At 38.5% G+C, this 23,862-nt stretch overlaps 1 protein-coding gene across 4 annotated transcripts in view; it reads left to right on the top strand.

Annotated features, from left to right (window-relative positions):
* LOC124161125 (proteoglycan 4) overlaps positions 1-23,862 on the top strand; it is a 132,891-nt gene that overhangs the window by 67,457 nt on the left and 41,572 nt on the right. For all 4 annotated transcript variants that reach the window (XM_046537349.1, XM_046537347.1, XM_046537348.1 and 1 more), the window contains exon 3: positions 218-656. In XM_046537349.1, the coding sequence (XP_046393305.1) occupies positions 218-656 (439 nt within the window). The remainder of the gene's footprint in view (positions 1-217; positions 657-23,862) is intronic.

Here is a 23,862-nt window from a genome sequence, read left to right as displayed (position 1 = left end):
TCCGCTATATACACCCCCAATTCATACATTCTGTCTCCTCCACATCTCATCTAAAAGCTGCCTCTCCTAACCCACAGTGTCCAGCAATTCGTCGTTTAGAACAGTATAATAATTTATTAATGTTGTAGTGCTCACATCACCTTAATTAGTTGTATTCAAGAGACAATGTGACAGTACATTAGATAACATATCTATCTCGCATCTATTCCCCCCACAGGAGCTCGGCGGCATCTTTCACATCCAGCTTCTCGTCCTCGATGACCTCGTCGACGACCCAACAGCAGCACACCTTTGCCCCCGCGGCGCCGATGGTGAACCCACCGGTGGCCGGGGGCGTCGCGACGCCCTTCACCGCCGCCTCCCTGCCGCGCTCCTCGTCCATGCCGCGCGCCTCCACGCCTGGCGGCGCCTCCCACGCCGCGCTCAACGTGGTGCGCAGCGGCACGCCTGGCCGCGCCGCCTCACCCATGCCAGCGTCCATGTCCGAGGCGCTCAAGAGCCCCGTGGAGAGCTTGCCGCACACGCTGTTCCCAGTGCCGCCCACGAGCATGGCGGCCGCCGCCGCCGGCGGGCCGCCACCCCGCTCCACATCGCCTTTCCCATGCTTCCAGCCACCACCCACCTCCGACCCCGAGATGGAGGCCGTCACCAACCAGGTAATCAGCACACTCAATTCTCTATGCCAAGGGTGGACACCCTTTTTCTCTCTGCGGCCCTGAGTTCAATATGGTAAATGATATGGAGGACAAACTTAATCTAAGAAACAAAACTTTACCCTCACCATTCTAGGCCTGTAGTTAATACCCTTTTTCTGCGTACGAGTTCTGTGTTCAAAATGGCACGGGTATGAAGGTCAAACTTCTTCAAATAAACAAAAATGTGCCCTCTTTTTCTCCAAGCCCAGGGTCTTAATAGGTAGGAAATTACAACGGCTGTTTGTATCATATTATTTAACCTACTTCCTTGAGCAGCACACTCGATTCTTTATGTCAAAGGTCGGTCAAATTCTCTCCCTGGGCTTCGAGTCCAAAATGGCATAGGTATGGAGGGCCCAGGGTCGATACCTTTTTTCTGGTTACGAGCTCTGTGTTCGAATTGTCTGTGGTATGACAACCAGGGACCTACTAAATAAAGCAGTAAAAAGTTTACATTAAAGGAAGTTTATAGAGATTTCTTGCATTTCTGCGAGAAACTACCTCAAATTCATACACATCAAAGGAGGAAGACATGAATAATGAGCCCCTGAATAATGAAGACACGGGACAATGAACCATTCATAATCTGACTGTTCAATCAGATCCGTTATGGTAATCATTTTTTTTTAATCGGCACATGGTAGAGATGGGAAATTTATTTAAGTATTTTACGGACAAAGGTAGGTTTAGGAGGAGCAGTTGAGGCAATTGTTTTCCAAAAAATAATAGATACACAATGAGATGAATTCATCATCATAACTGATCAACAATCCTGAGATTGTTTAGACATATCTCTCCATTCAATTCTCTTATCAGTTAATCTTTTCACACCCACGTATATCTTTCCTTTCACATCCTTCTTTCCCTTCTCCATATATTTTTTTCGAGGTTTTTCTTTTCCATTCTTGATATCCACTTGTGCCTCGACGATTGCCCTCATCAGGCTATCATGTCTCAAGATGTCGCCAACAAGGTGTGTCTTCTAATTAAGGTTTTCATGAGGCTTCTCTCCTACTCTTGTTAGAAATTCCTCATTACTAACTCGGTCGATCCATTTGTACCTCATCATTCTTCTGTAGCACCATATTTGCAAGTTCTCTATCCTTGCTTTCTCCGCTGCTGTCATTGTCCATGCCTCACTTCTATACAGGAGCATACTACAAATGTAGGTCCTTATTATTTGTTCCATTAATCCCATATTTTAGTTTCCCGCTGTTAGCAGGTCTCTCTTTTGGCGGAATGTTCTCTTCGCTTGGGCTATTCTGCTGATAATTCCTTTCTCGCTTCTCCCGTGGCTAGTGATCCTGCTTCCCAAATAACAGAATTCATCCACCTCCATCAGTGTTTACTTCCCTATTTTAATGTTAGTCTTGGCTTCTCTTCTGCGGAGCTTCTTCGCTTCTTCTTCTCTTCTGAGATGAATTCATGCGTCCAAAAAACGCTGATCGATGCAATTTTAGCTCATTCTCACTCTCTCATTTTATCAACGCAAAGGTTGAAGTGTTGGGCGGTGGAGCCTCCCATCGGGACAGTGACGGATCAGAGATAGGGACAAGGGGGAGGGTAAGTGGGGTTAAAAATTCTAGCAGTAGTGGGGATCGGAAAAAATACCATTCTATCTAGTGTAATTGGATACTCAAGGGGGGGGGGGCTATAGCCCCTTTAGATAGATAGATCCGCCACTGCTTCGGGATATTACTATGGGGGCCAACTCCTTTCCCAGAGCCACAAACGTAGTTTACAACTTTTTAAATTCGTAAAATTAACGAAGGGCAACTATTGTAGGAGTAAACGCCAATCTTTTACTCCGTACTTCCTCGGCCTCAACCATATTGCTTGAACCGAAAAAATCAGAAGGAATATTCCTCGAGTTTCCCTCCGGGTTTGATATTAACCCGAGAAATATTACGCCAAACATAACGTCGGGGAAAAGTAAAATTCTACATTTAAAAAAATCAGCTTTACCTCAGGGCCTTTTCATGATCAACAGGAGTTGTTTAAAAACCACATAAATACAGATACAGCTGATGCCCGATATTCATATTCAATGGGTATTTTCCGAAATAACCTTATTGAATTATTAATTTCCTATACCAATAGACCACCACAACGTTCTATATAATAATGTTCTGCAATATCAGATATTCCTAGGTACCCTGCCCACTTAAAAGGCACGCCATTTTATATTAGTTTTAAAGATAAATAGTCTAATTTTGGCGATAACTTTAATGTATAACCAGATTTCAACCTCAAACAATCACATTTTTTCTTCAATCAGTGTATAGTATACATTTGCATATCACTGTTTACCACTGGCAGTGGAAGGCGAGGAAATGGGAATACCTACATTACACTGACGTGAGATTGTAATAACCTCAGGATTGCAGAAATTGTTGAAACCCGGCCGTAGAATAATAAAATATCGTAGTCATTCCCATTATTACAAAAAATGCATATCCGTTTTAAAAAGATACAGTTTCCGGCGTAATTCAGTAGAAATATTTGATACCTAACATAATGAAAGCACTTGTCCATTACCACTCCTCTTTATTTCAACCGAGCCAGGTTTCGGCACATAACGCCATTTTCAAAAGGAAGATGCCATTATGTGCCGAAACGTGGGTCGGCAGAAATAAAAAAGTGGAAATAATAATAAGCGTTTATTGTCGTGGACTCTTAGTGTCCTACAGCCTTTACTGAAATAAAAAATTCACTTGCCGTTACAAATTAGAAAACAGCAAGAAATAATAATGATAATATCCACAGACCTTGATTAGATATATTAGATTCAACATAAAATAGATAGTATCTTGCACATTCAACAATGTCTTCCACTTTGGTAAATAAATAAACCCAAAAACGTATAGCTCAAAATTTTAAACTCAAAAACATAACTCACTTTGCAGCAATCACTTCCGCTCAACACATAACTAGACCTCAAACGAGACATCTGTAACTGAATGTAATTCGAGAAAAATTAACTATGGAAATTTCAAAAAATATAAATGAAAGTGACTAAAATGGAATAGACTGTTTTAAAAAGCCTTTAACTTTCCCTTAAGCCTTTAACTAAGCCTTACTCAGAATTTCTGATCGATTACCACTTGCGTGTCGAGAAAAGCGTCCGCATCCATATCCCGCACCTCACGTCTGTCCGCTATCCCATTCATTCACCTCGACTATCAATCCGAGGACTGTGCGGAAAATCCGGAAATAAAATTCAAAGCGTCCACTAATCGCTGCCAAAATCATCCTCCCCACGCGAAAATAAAACCATCCCCCCTAGTACCCTCGGCCAAAAGACCCTTTAAGTTTTCCAGAAAAATCTCATTTTCCTCCCCTCTTACCCTTCCTCTCCAGCACGCCTTCCACTAATTCGACTCATTTTCGCAACTCCAGTCCTTCTCTTTCATCTTTCATCGTCTTCACAGAATCCTCCGATTTCCAAGTGGAACCAGGAATAAAACTTGACCCTCTACACCTAATGGCATGGATTCCATTGAAAGGATTCTAGAAAACTCGGAATTATAATATTGGGTTTCATTCTGATTGAAGATTCCTTGTAGGCAGCAGGATTAATAAACTTGACCTCCATAAATGCAGTGTTAAAGAGCTAGCTCTAGCACACGAACACCAATTTCAGGCAGTAGCATACGTATAAACATGAATGAAAAGTTAAGGCATAACAGCAAGGGGGGATCCAGGATTTTTTCTGGCTGGGACACAAGGGTGTGACAGGCAAACGGTATTCTCATTTTTGAGATTAAAAACCACATGCAACAATTCCCGTACCAAATTTTCCAATATGAAAGTTATTGACATGAAATTCAATGATTGAGGCTCCCTAATTCACAAAACAAAACGAACGTAATGATAACCGTGTTAAAAATCTGTCCATTTTTTAGCGTCCGTTTTTAAGCGGGGTGGATGCACGTGCCCCCGTACCCCTCGCCTAAATCCAATAAAAATGTATATCAAGGGGATGTAATGGGCATTGAATGCATTCAAAATCAATTCAAAAGGCTCCCTGAAGTTCAAATGCTGCTCAAAATATCATCAAAGACGAAGCGATTGGTAAAAACTCCAGCGGATATTAGAACGAATAGAATAAGGCATAGCTTTGCTTTTGCTTAAGTTTACCAGTTCAATGATTGTCTAGTTCTGGGTTTCCTTCTGAAATCACCATCACTTTAGCAATGTTCATGGAGCAAAACTCATATAATGATGTGATAATTCCTGCAAAAAATCATTAATTTTAAAAATATTACAAACACTCAACAAAAAAATGACGATTTAAATTAGTACTGCGCCTTAAATTGGCTTTGATAATAGCATTTCATTGACTTCCCAAAGAAATAGCATGCGTAACATCCTATGTCACCTTGAAGCCGTGATGATCTTCGACGCACTCAGTTCAACCAAAATTGGACCTTTTCCAGGAATCGGGACGCTCTATGGTAACCATCGAAGAAACAAGGGACCAAAGCTTCCGCTAACCCGAAACAATTGTCACTCTGATCACAAGGGTTTTCCATGTTTTAAAATCAGTCCTTCGAATAATAAACGCACAAGCACCTTATACTCTTTCGAAAACTATGCAATTAAAGAAATTTATTTTAACCTAAAAAGATTCAAAATAGAATTATGGGTGTAAGTTAGGGAAAAGGGAAAAATAACTTACTAGCGGAAATTAACTCTCGAACGAAAAAGTTAACTGAATCGTTGAAAAGCAAATATTAAGCAAAATATTTAATGTGAAAGTTTATCCGAGCTAATATTTTTACCAATTGAATTCAAATCACATCTAAAGTGAACATGAATATTAGAAAAAATTCCAGTTTTACCCAAGGTAGGTCGTTCAAAATCAATTTAATTACCACAGTTTCCTGAATGAAAATTTTAGGAAAAATCTTTAAACAGCTTCAAATCTTTAAACTCAAACGAGATAACAATAATAGCAATGAAACTTTACATTAGCCAACGTAGTGCACTCGAATGGCTTATTATGGAGTTTAAATAATAAAAAATATAGTTAAGCTTGTACCTGGTTGGAAAGACAGCAACATGCTACAATGATACGAAGCGTAAAATTACTTCGCCATTTTTGTGCAAATATTTTGCTCATTTCAAGAAAAAAATGTTGCATTTGTTATATATATTTTTTAAACAACTTCTTCGTAAATAAGCTTCAAAATTCATATCTGTCTAATTGTATTTCCTTTAAGTAAGTTCTATTAACCACAGTGGGGAAATTGCAACCACGTTCATTAATAATTGGTAAAGAGGTATTTAAAATTATGTCTGTTAAGCGGTGAAATTACACATGAACGGGATAAGCTGAGACCCTCTGTAGAAGAATCACAAAGGGATAGAGCAAACCAAGGAAGGACCATTCAGGCAGTAGGGCCCATTTTAGTAGATTTGGGCACTTAGTCATAGGGGATGGATCTAGCAACAAGGTGACAAAATCCAGAGCCTCACTCCTTGCTGCCAGAGCCCGGTTCTAATATTCACCAAACAGATATTTCCCTTAAAGATGCATTGCTATAAAATAATGGCAGATTTTAAGTGAAATTCCGCGAGTGAATTTCATTCTCAGAACGGGAAAATTACTTAACCATCACGGTAAGCTATTTTTGGATCATGATTCAAGTTCACCTCGAAGCTTTTGGCTGCAAGATGAAAGCTAAGCATAAAAAGTTTATTTGCTTCAACCAAGTAAAGACTGCGCTCAAGTTAAATCTTATCAGAGAGTTATTCTTAGAGCAAGAGATTCTGTCCTTTGCCTCTCGAAGACGTAGCAACAGCTATTCAAGGAAACGTACGCGTAATGATTTCACTGAAAGAAGTGTTACGCCCGTTTCTTAATGACATTTATAACTTGAGAAGTAATCAAACAAATTCAGATGAGAAAAGAAATAAAATTTTTTGACGATTTAAGTTGTATTAGTGTGAAGACAAACGAATTATTCCGCTTTTAAATTTGCACTATGTATTCCAAACACTTAAATTTTAGTCACAACCATTTATGAGTACCAAAGGAGTCTTTTTTTTCCTTTGAATATTTTCACCGCAGGCCCAAGGTATAAAGAATTCAAATCATATCGTATACGTACACTGACAAACATTATGAGTTGACCGGTCAGGTTCACTTACCCTGGAGGAGTCAACTCAGTAATGTAACTAACGTAATGTATTCTCTAGGTTTTTTTCAATTTCAAAAACATCAGGCCGCAATTCCTTTGATACGGTGAAATTTTCACCCATACCTTCGATATCTAGGGGCTGCATTTTTTAATTGATAACTAATGGAGCATTAGTAACGGTTGATAACCATGTAACATATCTACTACGACAAATACATAACAATGGTGTCAGTTTAATTATAGCAACTTAAAACTATGGCGTGTCCAGCAGCTTTACACAAAATAATTTTAAAATAAAGCTTCAAATTCTACGTCTTCAATAACTTGTACCACAACTTCTACAAAATATGACTAAGACTTATTTTTGATTAAAATATTATATAGGTTACTATCTCAATATGGTATTTTTCGCAAGAGGCAATAGTTTTCGTATAAAAAATGGCCTTAAAAGGAGCCCCTGACTCTTGCTCATCATCAGGGACAATGGGGTTTTAGCGGACTCTCATTGCAAAAAATTTATGCAATGCAAAAAATTTATGCCACACAATTTTAACATGGTTTTCCTAACCTGGCTAGGCTTGTCTGTTTTTTCGATAGAATATTGCGTTTAATTTTTAACCCAATTACCATCATCGGATCAGCTTGAAATTTTGCACATTTAGCGATCTAAATAATTAACTAAATTTCTATATGGAAAAATATTTTTGAACTTCTTCTGTTGATGGCGATAGTCTCTTACAGAACTCTTGCCGCTGAAAGCTGTCGGAAAGATTAAATTAAAAATGTACTAAAAAGTAATAAATAAGCTTTTTATCACTCGGAGATTAAATCGTAGGTGGTGATTAGGTTTAGATATTGGCATTACGTGCCAATCTTTGCCTATCAGGCTCTTCAACATCCTAATCAGCGCCCACGCTTAATCCTCCGAGTGATGAGAAGGTTATTTTTGTTTACTTTATTCTGATTTTTATACTGTAAATGTAAAATGAGTTGCTCTAAAAGCAGTAACGAGTTACATTTGTCCGTTTTAAATCGACCCGGGTTTGCTGCAATGGTTTGCAAAGAATTTGGAAAGCAAAGCAATACATCCTCTCAACCGTGTCTGGTCCCTACAGTCTTTTTCCATCTACAACCATTGCAGCAAAAATTATTCTCAACAGTTTTAGCTTTTGTGTCTTGGTGTCTACGTGTGTGTGTGAGTGAGTAAGTACCAAGGCTTAGCGGTTGAGAGGTTGTGTTTGGTCCCTGAAGTCCTTTTCCATCTTTGCAAGCCATTGCAGCAAACCCGGGTCGGTGTAAAACGGACGAGTGTACTCGTTACAGCCTATAGAGCAACTTATTTTACATTTACCTGTCAAGGGCGTAGAGATAATTCCCTCATATTTAGATATTTTTATACTGTTTTTTTTTAAAAAGCGTGTTTTCCATAAATTTTTAAAATTTCATTTTTAATCCCCAATTTATAAGTTTCTTTGACAAGTCTAAAATTAGATTCCACCCGAAAACATCACGGAATCACGCTAAAGGTGGCATGGCGCCTATGAGTGAGTGGCGCTTCTGAAGCGGTCACTTTCACAGCGGACGGCGTCTTGTATTTGGTTGGCCGCGCCACGGCTCCCTACACCCACCCGCTAACTCGACTCTTCCTCCGTTCCACCCCTACCCCCACCCAACACTCCGCCAGTTTTCTGGGAAGACTCGGAGATGGGAGTGGACGATGCTAGGGCGATTCTATTTCGGAGATATAAGGGGTAGGGGGTGGCGAAGTCCCCCTTTCTTTCCTCACCCTTCCCACCGCGCAGGGGCGTTCCCCGAACTCCCCACCCCACCTGCCCAACCTCCCCCTCAAATCCCCTTTCTCTCGAACGCAAGCTCCTTCGTCACTCATCTGACAGGATGGAAGCTTGCATCGAATCCAAGAACCGAAGCGTCGTCCGAGAGATCCACGTCGATGGACGGGATTGTTGAAAAATGACCCACCTGCTTGGGCGATGCAACCGAGACAAAACGGGGAAAATAGTTCTTATTATAGCACGCAGGATTTTCAAAAATTCGACTTAAAACGCCGAAGCGATTGGTTGCGAGAAAAAATAATTTAAGTGCCCGCATTAAATTACAGCGGGACCTGGATAATTCGAAATATTCTTTATTTCGAATATTTCTCTTGATCCCTAGCCTTTTATATTCAAACAATGCTAAAAATCGTGGATAATTCGAATTTTTGGCGGGTCAAATTCAGGTATAATTATAATGTATATATATATTCTTTTAGTCAATAAAGTACGTATTCAATGTTTTTAATCTCTTTGGTTATTATGACTCTATTGCAGTGTATTTAGCTATGACATCTTGTCTAAACGATTACAAGTTAAGTTGGTAGGGCATAGCAGTTCAAATGTTGCTGAGGACATTTTAAGGTTAGAATAAAAATGTTGCCGTACTTAACTTCGTAGTTTGTTGAAATAAATAATCCTGTTTTAAGGTTAATTTAATCTTGTTAATAGGCGTTAATCAAAGTATTTATATTTCAAGAGTGTCAATTCAATAAAGAGTTTTGATTGGAAAAATGAATATTATTGTTTTGGACCTATCTGTTATGAACTTCTTTGATTTGAATTTTTGGATAAGTCGAAGTTTTTACTGGTCCGGTCTTTTTTATTATTCATAGTTTTAACTGGTCCCTTGATGTTCGAATTATTCAAGTTCCACTGTACTTTACATTACGAATAAAGAGGGGGTTAAGGAAAAAGTAGTTGGTCATAACTTTAACCTTCCGTCAGGCGCAATATTGGAATTGTTGAGTTCAGGCGCAGTGTTCCCGACAGGCACAGATTTGAAAAATCATTTTTAACTCTTGCAAGTAGCATGGCTTAGTGATACACCTTTAAAGTTCAAAGCAACAATGGTAGTGTAGTTGAACACTTAAGCCTGAATCACACGATCATTTTTTTCGTCGCGAAAAGTGATCGCGATCACTTTTCCCATCGCGAAAAGCGATCGCTCTAGTGATTAATTTTCTGAATCACACGGTCACTCCCGCCGTCGCTTTTCGCATCATTGTCGATATCACAGCTCGTTGTCATAGCACCCGCATCACGAAAATATAAAGCGTGCTAATTTATCTATGTCGTTCCCACAATTGTCAAACGCTGCGCTGCAATCGCTCTATAAGGACATGCGTTCCCATTGGCTGATATGGGGTTTTAGTGACGGTTTCAGCGACGGAAAAAGCGAACGGACTAGTGATGAAAAATAGCGATGGGAATCCTCATCGCGATCGTGATCGCGAAAAACAATTGCCGGCGACGATCATTTCGCCTAGTGATCGCGATAGTGATCACTTTCGCGACGAAAAAAAATGATCGTGTGATTCAGGCTTTAAATATTGTCTTACTTGCTACGCATACACCCCTTTACAAACCGTCGCACGTCCCCGGATCGATCCCGAATGATACGATTTAACGTGCTCTTTACGCTTTTAAATATCTATTACTACAAGTAATTTATGTTCACTTGTGAATTCTATAAGATTAGGGTTTTTTAATTTGCTAACTTATTTAGCCAAATAATGCTTTTATTCTGCTTTATTGTGCCAATATTTTGTTAAACTATGTTAAGTAATCCGCCTCTAATCTGGGTGAAATAATGCAAAAGGCTGCATAGAGTATGTCAAAATAAACAGCTATTATAAGTTCTAAGGGTCTATTTCACCTAGTGGCGCGGAGAAATGGAAAAACATTCGCGATGTGCCTGTCAGATCCATTGCGCCCGACGCGAAAGCTGCATGAAAAGGCTTAAAAAATAACTGGGGGAAAGCAAAACTATAGAGTTTAACTGTATTTATTTAGGGAAGTAAAAGGCTTGTGAGAATGGCGAATAGAGTGTACAGATGAATAGAGACGTGGGCCCTCAGAGAAGAAGAAGGGATTAGATGTCAGGCGTTCGATTAAGCCATAAATAATAAAATACCATGAGGTAGACTAATATTAGAGACACCAAAGAACTTCTAGGCATGGTGGGTGAGGAGGGAAAATTGCCGAAGGAGAGAAATAAGAAGCGAAGAGTGATGATGAATTGCGAGTAGATTATGATGACCTTTACTGATAGATGATTTTGAAAAAAATAATAAAAATATTTAATAACATATCCACGTAAAATGAAAAATAGAAGTTACAAGTGAATAACCAACCGTTAACCATACGATTTACGATGCTAAAATTTTATAGACCTCAGCATAATATTAATTTCAACATTGGCCAGAGAGTTCAACTAATTATAATTAGAATTAGTAGAAATAATTAGCTCTAAATACGCAGTCGATAATGCCAGCCGATGTAACCCTCTAAGCATAAGAAGTAAATCTACACAGGCTAAAATAAAAAGATAAAATTTGTATTTTTTGGTATTATTCATTGTTTGGAGAATACACCGACTTAAAGATTCATTTTTTGCTCACGTTACAACAGTTCTTCACCATTTATAAAACTAGTGAAATGCCAATTAAAATTAACAAAAAATTATACGTACTCTCGCGAAACAAGTCGTTACTCAAGCTTCTGCATTTGAACGCGTTGGAAATTCAATACGCCAAGAAAACTTTCTAGGGGTCTACAAGTTCTACCGAGATTAGAAACCTGTTTCAAAAGACAAATCAGGGTGGTTGGATATATTTCTCAGATGAAAACGAGAAGACATGTAACCATTGAGGGTGCATCTAAATGGTGGCAGCAGACGGTACGAGGTCTACATCTGCATACTACCCCGCAAGCCATCTCAACAGGCGTATGGGAGGGGGTGTTAGAACACCAGACGTTTAAAAAAAAAATGCTTAAACGAAGTTCCGCCAAGCCTTCATTAAAGTCTTCTCTTCTTCGCGGGAAGAAATAACTTTATTCCCTATTCTTCGGTAAAATTTCCCTTTCAATGTATCGTTTCTCTCGGACCTGAAAACATAGTGGGGTTTAAATATGATGTTTTCCTTCTATCTCTGAAAGATATCTATTATCAATTGTTCAAACAATCTAAACCTAGCGCGCAGCATCAGAGTCTCTGGTGGTTACCAGCCAAATTCATTTAAAACCTGCGTAACGCTTTCTGTACGCAGTTTTATTCGGGGTGCGGTTGGACATGACCGGCTGGAAACACTGTTATATCATACACTCCGACTGGTTCATTCGCCGGCACACATTTAGAAGCGCTCGCTTCCGTTCCGATTTCCCGATCATAAAACACAAAACTGAAGGACCGCTCTCCCCAATCGCCGACGCCTCTAGAAAAAAAAATTCACCCACATATCTAAAAATAAGTTGACCGGCTTGAGGGGAGGGATTTTAAAACACATTTAAGCTTCATTTTGCACCGAAGCTTCGAGGCGAGAGATAGGATTTTCACCCACTGACTCCATCGACACAAAAATTTATAGTAGTGTATGGATATTTGTAACTATTCCTTGCACACATACTGTTTTCAACAGCACCTATTGAACATAGCATGTACATATAATATACCCTTTAACAGTAAATAATTCTTGGAATATTAACACTTTAATGAATAATAAATAGTTACTTCTTCATTTGCAACTTCAACCTATCTCAAGAAGAAATATGCTGCTGAAAAGTTTGAAAATAATTATTAAGCTTAAAATTAATACTGACAATAGTAAATGCCTAAGTGTGTTCTTTGCAAGGTATTTCTATCAAATGTGAATATGTATGGAAAATACAAACCGACCATTCAAATTCCCTTTTCCCATCGATTGCAAAATATGCTTGGAAAATTTCCTACGGTTAGGAGAATTAAATATGAAAGTGATCCAATGGACCCAATAACGCCTCAGCCGGTACCAAAAAAAAAGTTTTGAAAGAGTTTTCCCTCTCCTCGAAGATCGAAGCGATCACAGATGATAAAAAACGCAAATGATCGGATCACAATACATTTTTGCTCACCATACTTCATTCTGATCGTATTTTCAGTGTGAAACTTTGCGAAGAGAATCAGTGTACTCAGTAAAAGACTCAGAGGTCTATCATGGGCTGATCGACTCTTCGAGTGGATTATATTGAATTTCATAAAACTTGGCAAGAGGAAAGTTAGTCGCATGAATCAGGAAGGAAGGAATTGTAGCTGTCAGTGAGGATTAATTCTTAAGTTTAGGATTGAGGACTCCAGTGGTGCTTTTGGAGTCGATCCAAAGGGCATCCTTTAAAATACGGAGGAACACAACGCAAGAGGTACAACAGGCGTGGGTGTGGCCAAAATTAGACCTCTGGTCTCAACTAAAAGCATAAATTCTTGAGGTGGTGATAAAAGTTGGATTGCGGAGCGAGGGATAAAATGTGCACCGCCCGTCTGATTCCAAGAAGACCCTTTGCACGAGTGTGGCATAACCCTAATCGCAATGGAGATTAGATACGGAGTTCTTCCAGTGAGTAAAAATAAATCCTTACTCCGAGAAAAATATTAAATCGTCCATTTATACGCGTTTGTTTCGAAAAATAAACGAAACGCTTTAAACTGGTAATGACTGCGAAAGATCGCACGAACATGAATGGTAATTACGGCTTATTTTATTTCAAAGTTGGTTAAATCTTACGATCTCACCGTCTCCAGTGATAACCATAATTTATCAAATATTGATAAGTCTTCACTCCGTAGTTAGTTACACTAATTAACAATTAGTTAATTAGCTACAGTAAGTTAGTTACATTACTAGTCAAAATAAGATCGTCCATTTACCCGCGAGTTCTTCCCTCAATAAACTGTATGCTTCAAACTGGTAATGATTGCGACGGATTACAGAAAAAATAACAGCCATTTTGACTTAATTTAGTTCACATTTAGTTAAACCTTACGATCTCTTCATCTCCATTCCTATAGTCATAATTTATCATTTACCCGACAAATCTTCATCCCGTCTATGAAATAGCCAAATAGGACTATAATTGATCATCGTATATATAGAGGGAAAATTTGGAAATTTTATTATGACTAAAGGTTATTCATTCTTAAATATCAGCAAGTTCTTTAAGGTCAGTGGATAGGGGAGGCAAAAATGACGAAATTGATGCACAACATTCTAAATTTATCAGCTGGAGTTTGGGAATATTATTGCTTTCATTAATTTTATGAGAATTAGGATTTTTTAAATGGGCCGCGTAGTATTTATATCCACTTGGAAGTGGTTTCTTTTTTTCATTAAAACAAAATTTTCTCAACGCGTACGAATGTCATTTTTGCCACTCTTCGAAAACTATTTTTGTTGCCCCTATAATACGTTATTTTTACTGTACATTTATGGAATATAATTTAACGACAGTATAATATGGTAAACTAGCTGACTCGGCGAACTTCGTACCGCCTAATAATCAATGAACTTACAGTTTAGTTACACAATTTATAAATCAAGAGCGGCTGTATCACTTTTAATCATATTTAATTTATTATAATAAAATAAGGACGCAAATTCAATAAAACTACGCAAATGAGTATCAAAAGTGGTTGTCAGAAAGAAATTTTAATTATTGGATCTACATAAGGTGGATCGGAGCACGTTTACGCGGATTTTTTCAATAAATTTTCTTACATTTTAGCTTAAGATATTTTGGGCATTCCGGTTTTATAAAGCAGTTAATGAAATAAAAATTTTACACTTGCAGTTGTTAGCTATTTATTTATAACCGTAAATAAATGTTTTTAGTTCCAAGTTTGTTGCGTAAATTTGGCTTGTTCACGGGGTAGGTTAACGCAACGCTAAACCGACGCTTGACTGATGCTCAAAATAGTGTAAGAAAAGTCTCTGTGAAGCAGCATTCGTATCAAATGACTTTAGGCCTCCCTGTCATAGTTTCTCTGTTTGGAAAAAATGCACTGCGTTAACGTGCTGCATGCGTAAACGCACCACGGTGTGCCCTACACATTCGGGTTCAATGTATTGCGTCAAGCACCTTCTGATTAACAACAATTTTTGTTTTGTTATCAGGCGCAACGTAAAGCGGATGAAGCTAAAAAAAATAGCGAAGCGAAGCAGTGGCGCAGCGAGGGGGGTTTTTGGGGGATAAAACCCCCCCAAGAGCTCAGAGAATTTTTTTTATAAAAACTTATGTTACTAATGTTAGGGGAACGGATGAGTAACAAACAAAACATATTTAACTATTCACACACCCGCAAAACCAACTATTTTGAACCATTTATCTTAAAAAATGACTCGGATCATTCGTTCGGATCGTTCGGATCATGGAATCTGCGGAATGAGAACTTCCTCATCTTTGAATTTTCCTTAGATTGAAGTCGCGTGAATCATATTCATTGTCAATTTTTTAATCACCAAACGCGTTCGTTGGATAGTTATGGTTGGTTTAGGTTTCGAAAGATCATGAACACAGAGCCGACATTTAGTTATAAATCGTGCCTTGGTAAGCCAGGTACGTCCAAGGGCTTAAAATATTCAGATAGATAGTTGGTGATTTCGTCTTCGTTTGTTACACAGTAAAAATATTCGAATTCATGCAGAGTACCAACTATCTGATCCTTATATGCCTCGTTTGAGTCATCCACATCTTCGTTCTAGGCCGTCAAAATTGTTCGCTCAATCAACCATTTGATTTTTGTGGTGATCAGTCATATTCTGGAACACTTTGTTGATGAGCTTACCTTCCGATTAAACTAATTTGCAAAGTTCCTCGACAGGAACACGGACATAACCGTTTGTCAACAATTGCTTGGAGATTTGTTTACAAACACGGAGGTGAAAAGTCAACTCGAGCTGGGCTTACAATTAGCTCGAATTAATTTTTTTTAATGCAATTTCAATATTTTATATATATTTAGTAATTAAAGTGTTATATTGCTACGAAGTTCAGTTAATGAATTGGTAAAAACAAAACAAATAATTTAATTTGTAGTTTTGACCGACTTATCAATTGTTGTTGCGTTACTAACTCCTAAAAACATATCACTGAGAAAGAGATGAATTTTTTTGCGGAATTATCCTTTTTTAATGTCCTATATGTTATCCGGAGCTGAGACGAATCCAAAGAGCCTAATGTCACTAAAATCGGTGCAGCCGTTCTCGAGTTATAAGTGTTCTAACTAACACGATTTTCGACTTTCTTTTATATATATAGAAGAAGATATGAATTTTCACAAAAAAAAAACAACTTATGGTTAAACAGGGTGGATCCAAATTGGGCAAGCGGCGAAAATAAAAATTTAATCGGGCGTTGCTAGTGGAAAGTCGGTTTCTCGCGTTATATATTAGCACTACTTATGTTTAGCAAAATATTAATTAACTGTAAAACCAATGACTTTTAAGCTGTAATAAATTATATTTAACAACGTCTACTAGTCTGACGATATGTACTGGTGCAATGGGAGCAATTTTTTATATATTAAGCTTAAATAAACAAATAAAATAAATAATTTTCTAGTATCACATGAATTAAAGGCCTACTAAGTAAAATTATAATAATTAGTTAACATAAATATTACGATATCCGAGAAAAATATCGCATTCAATGAAAAGGTTTGAAGACGTCAAATCTAAAAGGAATCACCAAGCAATTTAGAGAGATTTTTGCTATTAAAGGTCAAGGAGGAGTAAGGTACTCCGGTGGGGGTCACAAATTTTGGCCCATGCTCCACTTCTCACATAAAAAGCTTTGAAGTGCCAGTCCATTCAGTTATCGACTAGTTTCGTCAGTCTTGACTTCGAAACATCTCATGCACATCTGCTAGGGCTTTGGGATGCCATGCTTGATATCGCATAAGGAAAAGGCATGCGCTTTCTTTAGGTATACCATACGAGAGCTTTGATGCTCGTTCCAATGATGGGTTCAGAGAACTGACAGCTCCATGCCTTAACTCAAGTTTGTCAAACAAAATCTGAATGTTTACTTTCTGTGATTGAGAAATCTATTTCACATAGAGAACTTAATTTACCCAAACACGTTCTAAAATACTGCTTATTCGTTCAAGTTTTCACTGCCTAAGGTGAAATGAAATCTGACTCAAATTTTTAATGTCTCATTCAACTAATAAAATTTGACAGTTAACAAATATGCTCTCATTTTACATTCCTGTCCATTATAACTCCAGAAATTTCCTCTTTTATGATACTTACTATTGTTTTCACTCTTTCACATTTTTGACATCACTCAAAATGAATTGGCTACTAAACGCTGGCGGTGAAGTTCTACTTAACAAAATATTTCGCCAATAATCCTGCAATAAGTGGAGGATTAGGGATCCATTTCACACTATAAAAGAAAAAAATAATGCAGGATTTCAAAGACTAGCAAATAGGAGAATTGAGTGGAGAGCTGCGTCAAACCAATCTTCATATTTTTGACTTACGACAATGATAATATAGAAAACTGGATCAGCAGGCTTGATTGACCAAATCTGCTCAAACAGTATTCATCACTACTTGAGACTCTCTGGCTAGTGATCAAAGAGCATTTTTTTCTCAAAACTGCAGATATTATGGGTTGTGAGCGGACAATTCGTTTAAAATAAGCATTTTTTTTAAGGTAAATACAAATTAAAAGCTATAATTTGTGGCCAGGAAAAATCTACATTTGCGGAAAAGAGCCGTAATTGGTTCTTGAGTACACTGAAGGTATACGGACATGGAAAACAACGATGAGGCAGGACTAGGTCAAACGTAGGAGAGCACTTGAAGAACGAGAACTTTCGGCGAATTGTGCAACGTCAACCTATCGTCAAGACAGAACGCAGGAGAAGCCACTAGAATGGTGAATAATGACGAGGCCCTTCACAGTGAATTGACGGTATGGATTCTTCTGCCATAAAAGACATAGACGTGAAGATGAGAAATGACGCAGGAATCCGTCAGACATCGTTCAAGGACCCTAATAAACTAGACGGGGTTCTCCATCTCAACAACAGCTCGCGAAATGAGATAAAAACTGAGAATAAAAAAATTAGCAATACACTAAAGTCTATAAAATTAAATTATTCACAAATATATCGAACTGTCCACTTCATTTTAATTTCACAAACTCTAAGACACGTGAAGGAAGATCTGATGCTTTCCCGGCGATTCTTTCGAAAAAGGCTACTCGGACCTCCAGCCCGACTCGTGTTCCGAAACGTCGGTAGAATGGAAAGAGACCGTCCGGGTGGAAGCCCGAATAGCCTTTTTCTACTACACGCGTTTCAATTGGCTTGCAATCATCATCAGGTACTATCGTTTAATATGCTGTTACACGATATCTCTCCGGAAAAAATTGACTTGAAAGCTTACCTATTAGTTCCGCCATATATTTAACTAAGCAATAATCGATGAAGGAAAAGCAATCATCGATTTTATCAGCAATTTTAATTCATTTTTGTGATTGTATTAGCTGTAATGTTAGTTATCCCGACTTTAAGTTTACCTTTTCAAATTATTCGCAACTTCCCCACTCTATTTTTGATCAATTGTTACGCCAAACGATGAATTGATTGTTTATTGAAAAATAAAATAATGGATAGATTTTATGGGGCTATTGATTTTATTCACTTCTTGTAAAGACCAGAGTATAGTAGGAGAGGAAAAGGGTAGGAATGAGAGAAGAAAGAAGATACACAGGTGTAGAATGACATTAGTGTAACAAGGAATTTTGGTCATGCAATATCGGGTGTCAATCACTGATGGAAAAACAGAAATGGAGAACTCGCCACTCTCGCGAAGCCTGTATTACCCATATGCTATATTTATTTCGAGAAGAAAGGAGGGGTAAATTGCATGTAGGCGGTTTCCTCAAGGGATGGCAAGCGAAGGGAAAAACAGGGGACGACTGAACTGTGTTGACAGGCAGAGGAATTACTCATTCACCGCTTGAAATATGCATAAAGCGCCCAAGTAATTTCAAAGCTTCGTACTCTTCCAAGGAGAAATTTCAATGAGCACTTAAAAATAGATTAGGAAAGTTGCGAATACGGGGAAAAGGTCAACTTAAAGTTCGTAATCTAACATCACTTGTAATAAAATTCAGAAAATGAAGTAAAACCATACTAAAGCTACATATAAAGATACTAAATATTTGGCATGTATTACACTCTCCTTTCTTAATTTAAACATGGTTTTCAGCCTAGAAGTGTCTTAAAATTTATTATATTATTATTTTCAGTGGTTTTAACAGTAAAATGAAATATATAAAGGCCATTTCGTGTGCTTTGTCCTACATGGATAAATACATCAGTTTTAAAAATCATCTGTGCTCTCTAACTGCAAGCATATGAAAATTTACATCAAAAGACACGTTGGTCATGACACAGCTCCAACAAGTTTCCGTAAGACCGGAAGACGAAGTGGAAAAGTTTTCCACAGAAATTAATACTTCTTACTCCTTCCCGTGGCCAACTCAGTCAATAATATCATGGTATTTAGAGAAGGCCACCAACAGATAAAATCGTTTGCACCATAGAGTAGGGTAGGAAAGGATGAGTAGAGGGAAAACCGGTGTCGGAATTAGTCCTCTAAACGAAAGGTACCGCGACTTAACGGCGCATCCGACGGACGAAGAGGTGCAGAGGTGCCCTCCACAAATCAGGGATAGCGCAGTCTCAGAAAAATCTTCGACACCGACAGGATTTGAACTCGGACTCACCAGATAGGAAGCCAATACTCTAGCCACCGCATCAACTTGATCTACTGTAATCAATTTGTTTAATATGATGTACGGACGCAGATGATTGCCGAATAGCTCGGAAAACCCTGTGCTTACAATGAAATTGCTAGAGAGTAACGGAAAAGTTGATGCCTCCTTTCGACCCATCTCAGAATAAAATTCGGTGGAATAGAGAAGGAAATGTGTGGAGGGGAAAAAAGAGTATTTATTACAGACCCGATCGCAAGAGAAATAATCGACTTGTCGTCAAGTCGAAGGGAGGAGGTGGAGGAGACGTTAAAGGGAGGGAGGGGGGGGGGAAAACCCGGAGGGGAGGGTCTTGATCGTTCCCAGAAGACTCCGTGAAGCGCTCTTTGGCGTGCGGAAGATGAGATTAGTTTTGCTATTTTTCCAAGTGAATGCGAAGAGCAGAGAGGAGCAGAAGAGGATTGCTTCAACTCAGAGAAGGGCAGGATCACACTACGAATTGGGTGTTTCGCTCTCGATTCCAACTTTCTCTCGAGCTAGTAACTCCATGTGCATTAGCTTAAAGCTACTGTTTACAATCTCAATACAATGAGTGTGTCAACTCCAGTGTCCGAAGGAGGGAAAATGATTTTTGCGTATCGATCATACATTCGGAAAGCAATTTGCTCCACACTTCTAAATTTATCATTCATTAAGCTACGCTTTAGAGTAGATAAATCACTTTAAAATGCTATTGATGGGCAGCAAAAGGAAATATAATGGACTTTGAGGGCAATCAAAAGGACGATAAAAGGATGCATGAATGGCATAGTGAGGTTTATATAAGAATACTTATTTACATTATACATCTCTTGAATTTAAAATATGGTCCCCCTTCATATGAAGAAGTTGATTGAAAATATTTGACTTCCATTTAAATTTCGAAGTTTTAACGTAACAGTCGTCAGCGGGGAGGGGACGTTGAAAATGGTGTTAGAGGGTAGAATGTTAGGGAAGCGAGGGAGGGGAAGGAAAAGAATAGGATTTTTAGATAGATTGAAAGGGAGTAGGCCTTACAGTAAATTGAAGAAGGCAGCGCTGGAAGGAAAGGGAGGCTCCCAAATCACTTCTTTAGTACTCCATGGAAACCTACCATAATCGGTAGAATACTATAATAACAATAACGTAATAATCGCAGGATATTTAGCTAAAGCGAGCCAGTGTGGAATATTTCCAGCCGATCCGAGCATGGGAAGAGGGTTTAAAATCGGTTACAAGATCCCATCAATGAAACAAAAACAGACGAAGCAAGTTCAGAAAAATCACGTAAAAATGAGCTCGCATTGGACGCCGTACGGAGCTGGAGGCTCCAGACGGAGGGGAAAGAGCTGGGGGAATGGACGGTGGGTGGAGGTGCGGAGACGAAAGATTTCGCGTGGGCCGTTGGAGAGACCACAGAGGAAGGGGGGGGGGCGTGTCCAGGGTACGGGGGAAAGGGGTGAACGGGGAAGTAACGGGCCCATCGGGAAGGTGGGACGAAGGAAAGAGGGAAAGAGGAGGAGGTGGAGGGACTGTATTGGGCGTAGGGGGGGGGGAAACACACGTCCTTCCCGAAGGGTCCTTCCAGAACCAGTCTACGCAGAGCAGGAGGCGAAGAAAGAACCGATCAGGTGGACCAGAGAGCCATTGCGATTATCCAGGTTTTTTCAAAAAGTTCGACAGTTCCAGGGGAGGAGAAGGTTACAAAATATCAGAAAAGTGGAAAAAAATTTAAGTGAACGCCAGAGGAAAAAACACTACCATCTATCTCTTAGCGTTGGTGCGGTATTTCTCTCAGAGAGCAAAAAAAAGTTTTCTCCGAGCTGAGACGAGTGTCCCACGATGTCAACGATGGCTATGAAGCCGAGGTGTCCGATTGTTTCTCGCGGCCACGAGGATTTGGACGAGACCACGTTGCTATGGGTGAGGATGAAGACCACAGCTGTTGTGCGCGTCGCTGCGCTGCTTGTTGTCAACAGTTTGGTGACCTGCCCCAAGGGAACCTCTCTGTAGTATTGCTTAACACGCTTTGGCACGATCTTGTATGCTTCTTTAACACAATGCATCGAGAAAAATATAATGAGTGAAAAGGAGCTTAAAAATACATAAACGCAGGTGCTGGCGCTGATAATCCAACTCATAAAATAACAGTAACTACGGAATGTTTTACTACTACTTTTTTTATTCCCATAAGAACTAAAATACGAAACTTTTAATCATAAATAGTGAAATTATGAAATAACTCATTCAACTAAAACGCCAAATGGGCACTCCACAATACCTTTATGAAATGTCAATAATTTCGCACTTAGAATATGGGAGAAGAAATATCTAGGATAACGAGAAGTATAATTTGCTGTTAAGTACAGGTACGAAACCAAAACATTTTAACTACAAAAGAATCAAATGTTTTTTTCCACAAAAATAGGCTATATCATGAATGTCCTTTTATTGAATGGTCTGAAGCCATGCATTTAAAGAAAAGTTGATTTCGTTTACGTCAATTAATACCTAATATCCTTCCCTACATAAATATAACATGATCCATAAAAATTAATATATATTAATTAAAAATGACTGCTTCAGAGATTATTACGCATAACACTGGGTTGTTCCACGACTACTAGCAACTGATGATCACTTGCTAAGAAATATTTAACTCAATGTATGCTCTAAATATAAGCGTATGACGATTAAAATGCGTAGCTTCTTTCATATAGGAGTAATTATACGGTAGGGTTTCTATGAAAAATAAAACTGACTGAAAGACGAATACTCTATTTTTCATTTTGTCCAGCTTCCTACTTCTTTCCAAATGAATGGATTATTTTTACACTCTAATCAGCTTGGACGAGAAGGGAGCATACGAGGACCAATACAGTGCCAACACAGAACAAAAAGCAGCTTTTATATCCAAGATTATATTTTAAAGAGTCAGTTAGCTACCACATCATTCACGATCAGGACCATTTGAACCCGATGGATGAATAAAAATTTTATAATACCTTAGCGAACAGAAAGTTATCTCGTCCCATAGCAGGACTGAAAAAGAGATGGAATATGTACATCTGAGGAAATATATTATATATCTATCTTTCATTTTTTGATGAATCAGATCAGCTCTTACTTTAAACATGATTAAAAATAATTAATACGCTCCACTACATTAACTCCTAACAACTGGTTGAATGTCAATAGCAAAATTTTCACGATCAAACAGATAATCGGTTTTTTTCTCTATCTTTCGAAGATTCTCCACTCTTCACATTCACTCTAACTCTGTAACACTGAGTCAATCAATCATTCCCGAAGACTCAAAATTTGAAGCAGAAAAAATATTTCCGGAAAACCCTGTACCTTTACCCGATTCACGTGCAAGAATGCAGATACTGGAGAATATAGGGTTTATCCAAGACAGCGATGGTAATGACTTTGCTGCGACTAAATATGTTTACATACAATAGGTTTCTCCAGTCATATTTTTTAAATTTAAACTAATCTAATCATGATCACAATTTTCACGCATAACATTTACCACGCATACGCATTCGGGAGTTTAAACTAAAACGATTCAAACAAACAGGCGTGTAGAGGAGAAAATTATTCGTTCGTATGCAAGTAACCTACATTAACACGTGACCTATTTACCTTACCTAAGGACTAAAGTCCACTTTCTTTAAGCGTGATACCCCTTAATTTATCTGTAATTTACACGATTCCAAACACGTGCATTAGGGTGAGCCGAAAAATTACTTTTTTTCGGGATTAAATTTGCCCTATACGTTAAAGTTGCGAACTTCTATGAGGGTCTTAGATCCGATTTTTTTTTCAAAATCGGATAATATTAGCCACAGCCACCCGTGCCCTAAAGTTTAAAATTCTGCAAAAATTCAGACTAATTTTGGAGACAAAAACCAATTGAGAAGAAATTATTGCAACTAAGCCCATTTCATGTATAACTAATGATGATTATAACTTATAGAATAATATATACATTGTGTCCATTCAGCATTATATATAATGTGCACAATTCACATATGTATCATTAATATACAATCTGCGGAGCTGTTTTAGGTGTACGATACACGTAGTGATATATAACCTAGATATACAGCCAGTGATATATAGCCGGTGATATACATGTCTAAAACAGCTCCGCAGGGCACGATTGGTACGAGATTACCAACAGTTTACGACGCACGGAATTACAGAGGGGATGGTCAAGAGATAACTTTGGAGAGCGGTAGGCTTCGACGGGTGCAGTGTTTATTGGAAGGCATTCCTCCATAGCCCTTTGAACTTCGGCCGGCTTCGGAATTCACATTTTACGGGAAGCGAGTACGCAGGCACGGGTTCCTTGAAGCCTCCTTGACTGGGTGGGAGAATGAGAGAGAGAGGGTAGCG

This window comes from Ischnura elegans, chromosome 6, assembly GCF_921293095.1.
Source record: "Ischnura elegans chromosome 6, ioIscEleg1.1, whole genome shotgun sequence".
Classification (NCBI taxonomy): domain Eukaryota; kingdom Metazoa; phylum Arthropoda; class Insecta; order Odonata; family Coenagrionidae; genus Ischnura; species Ischnura elegans.
This window is presented reverse-complemented; position numbering and strand designations above follow the sequence as displayed.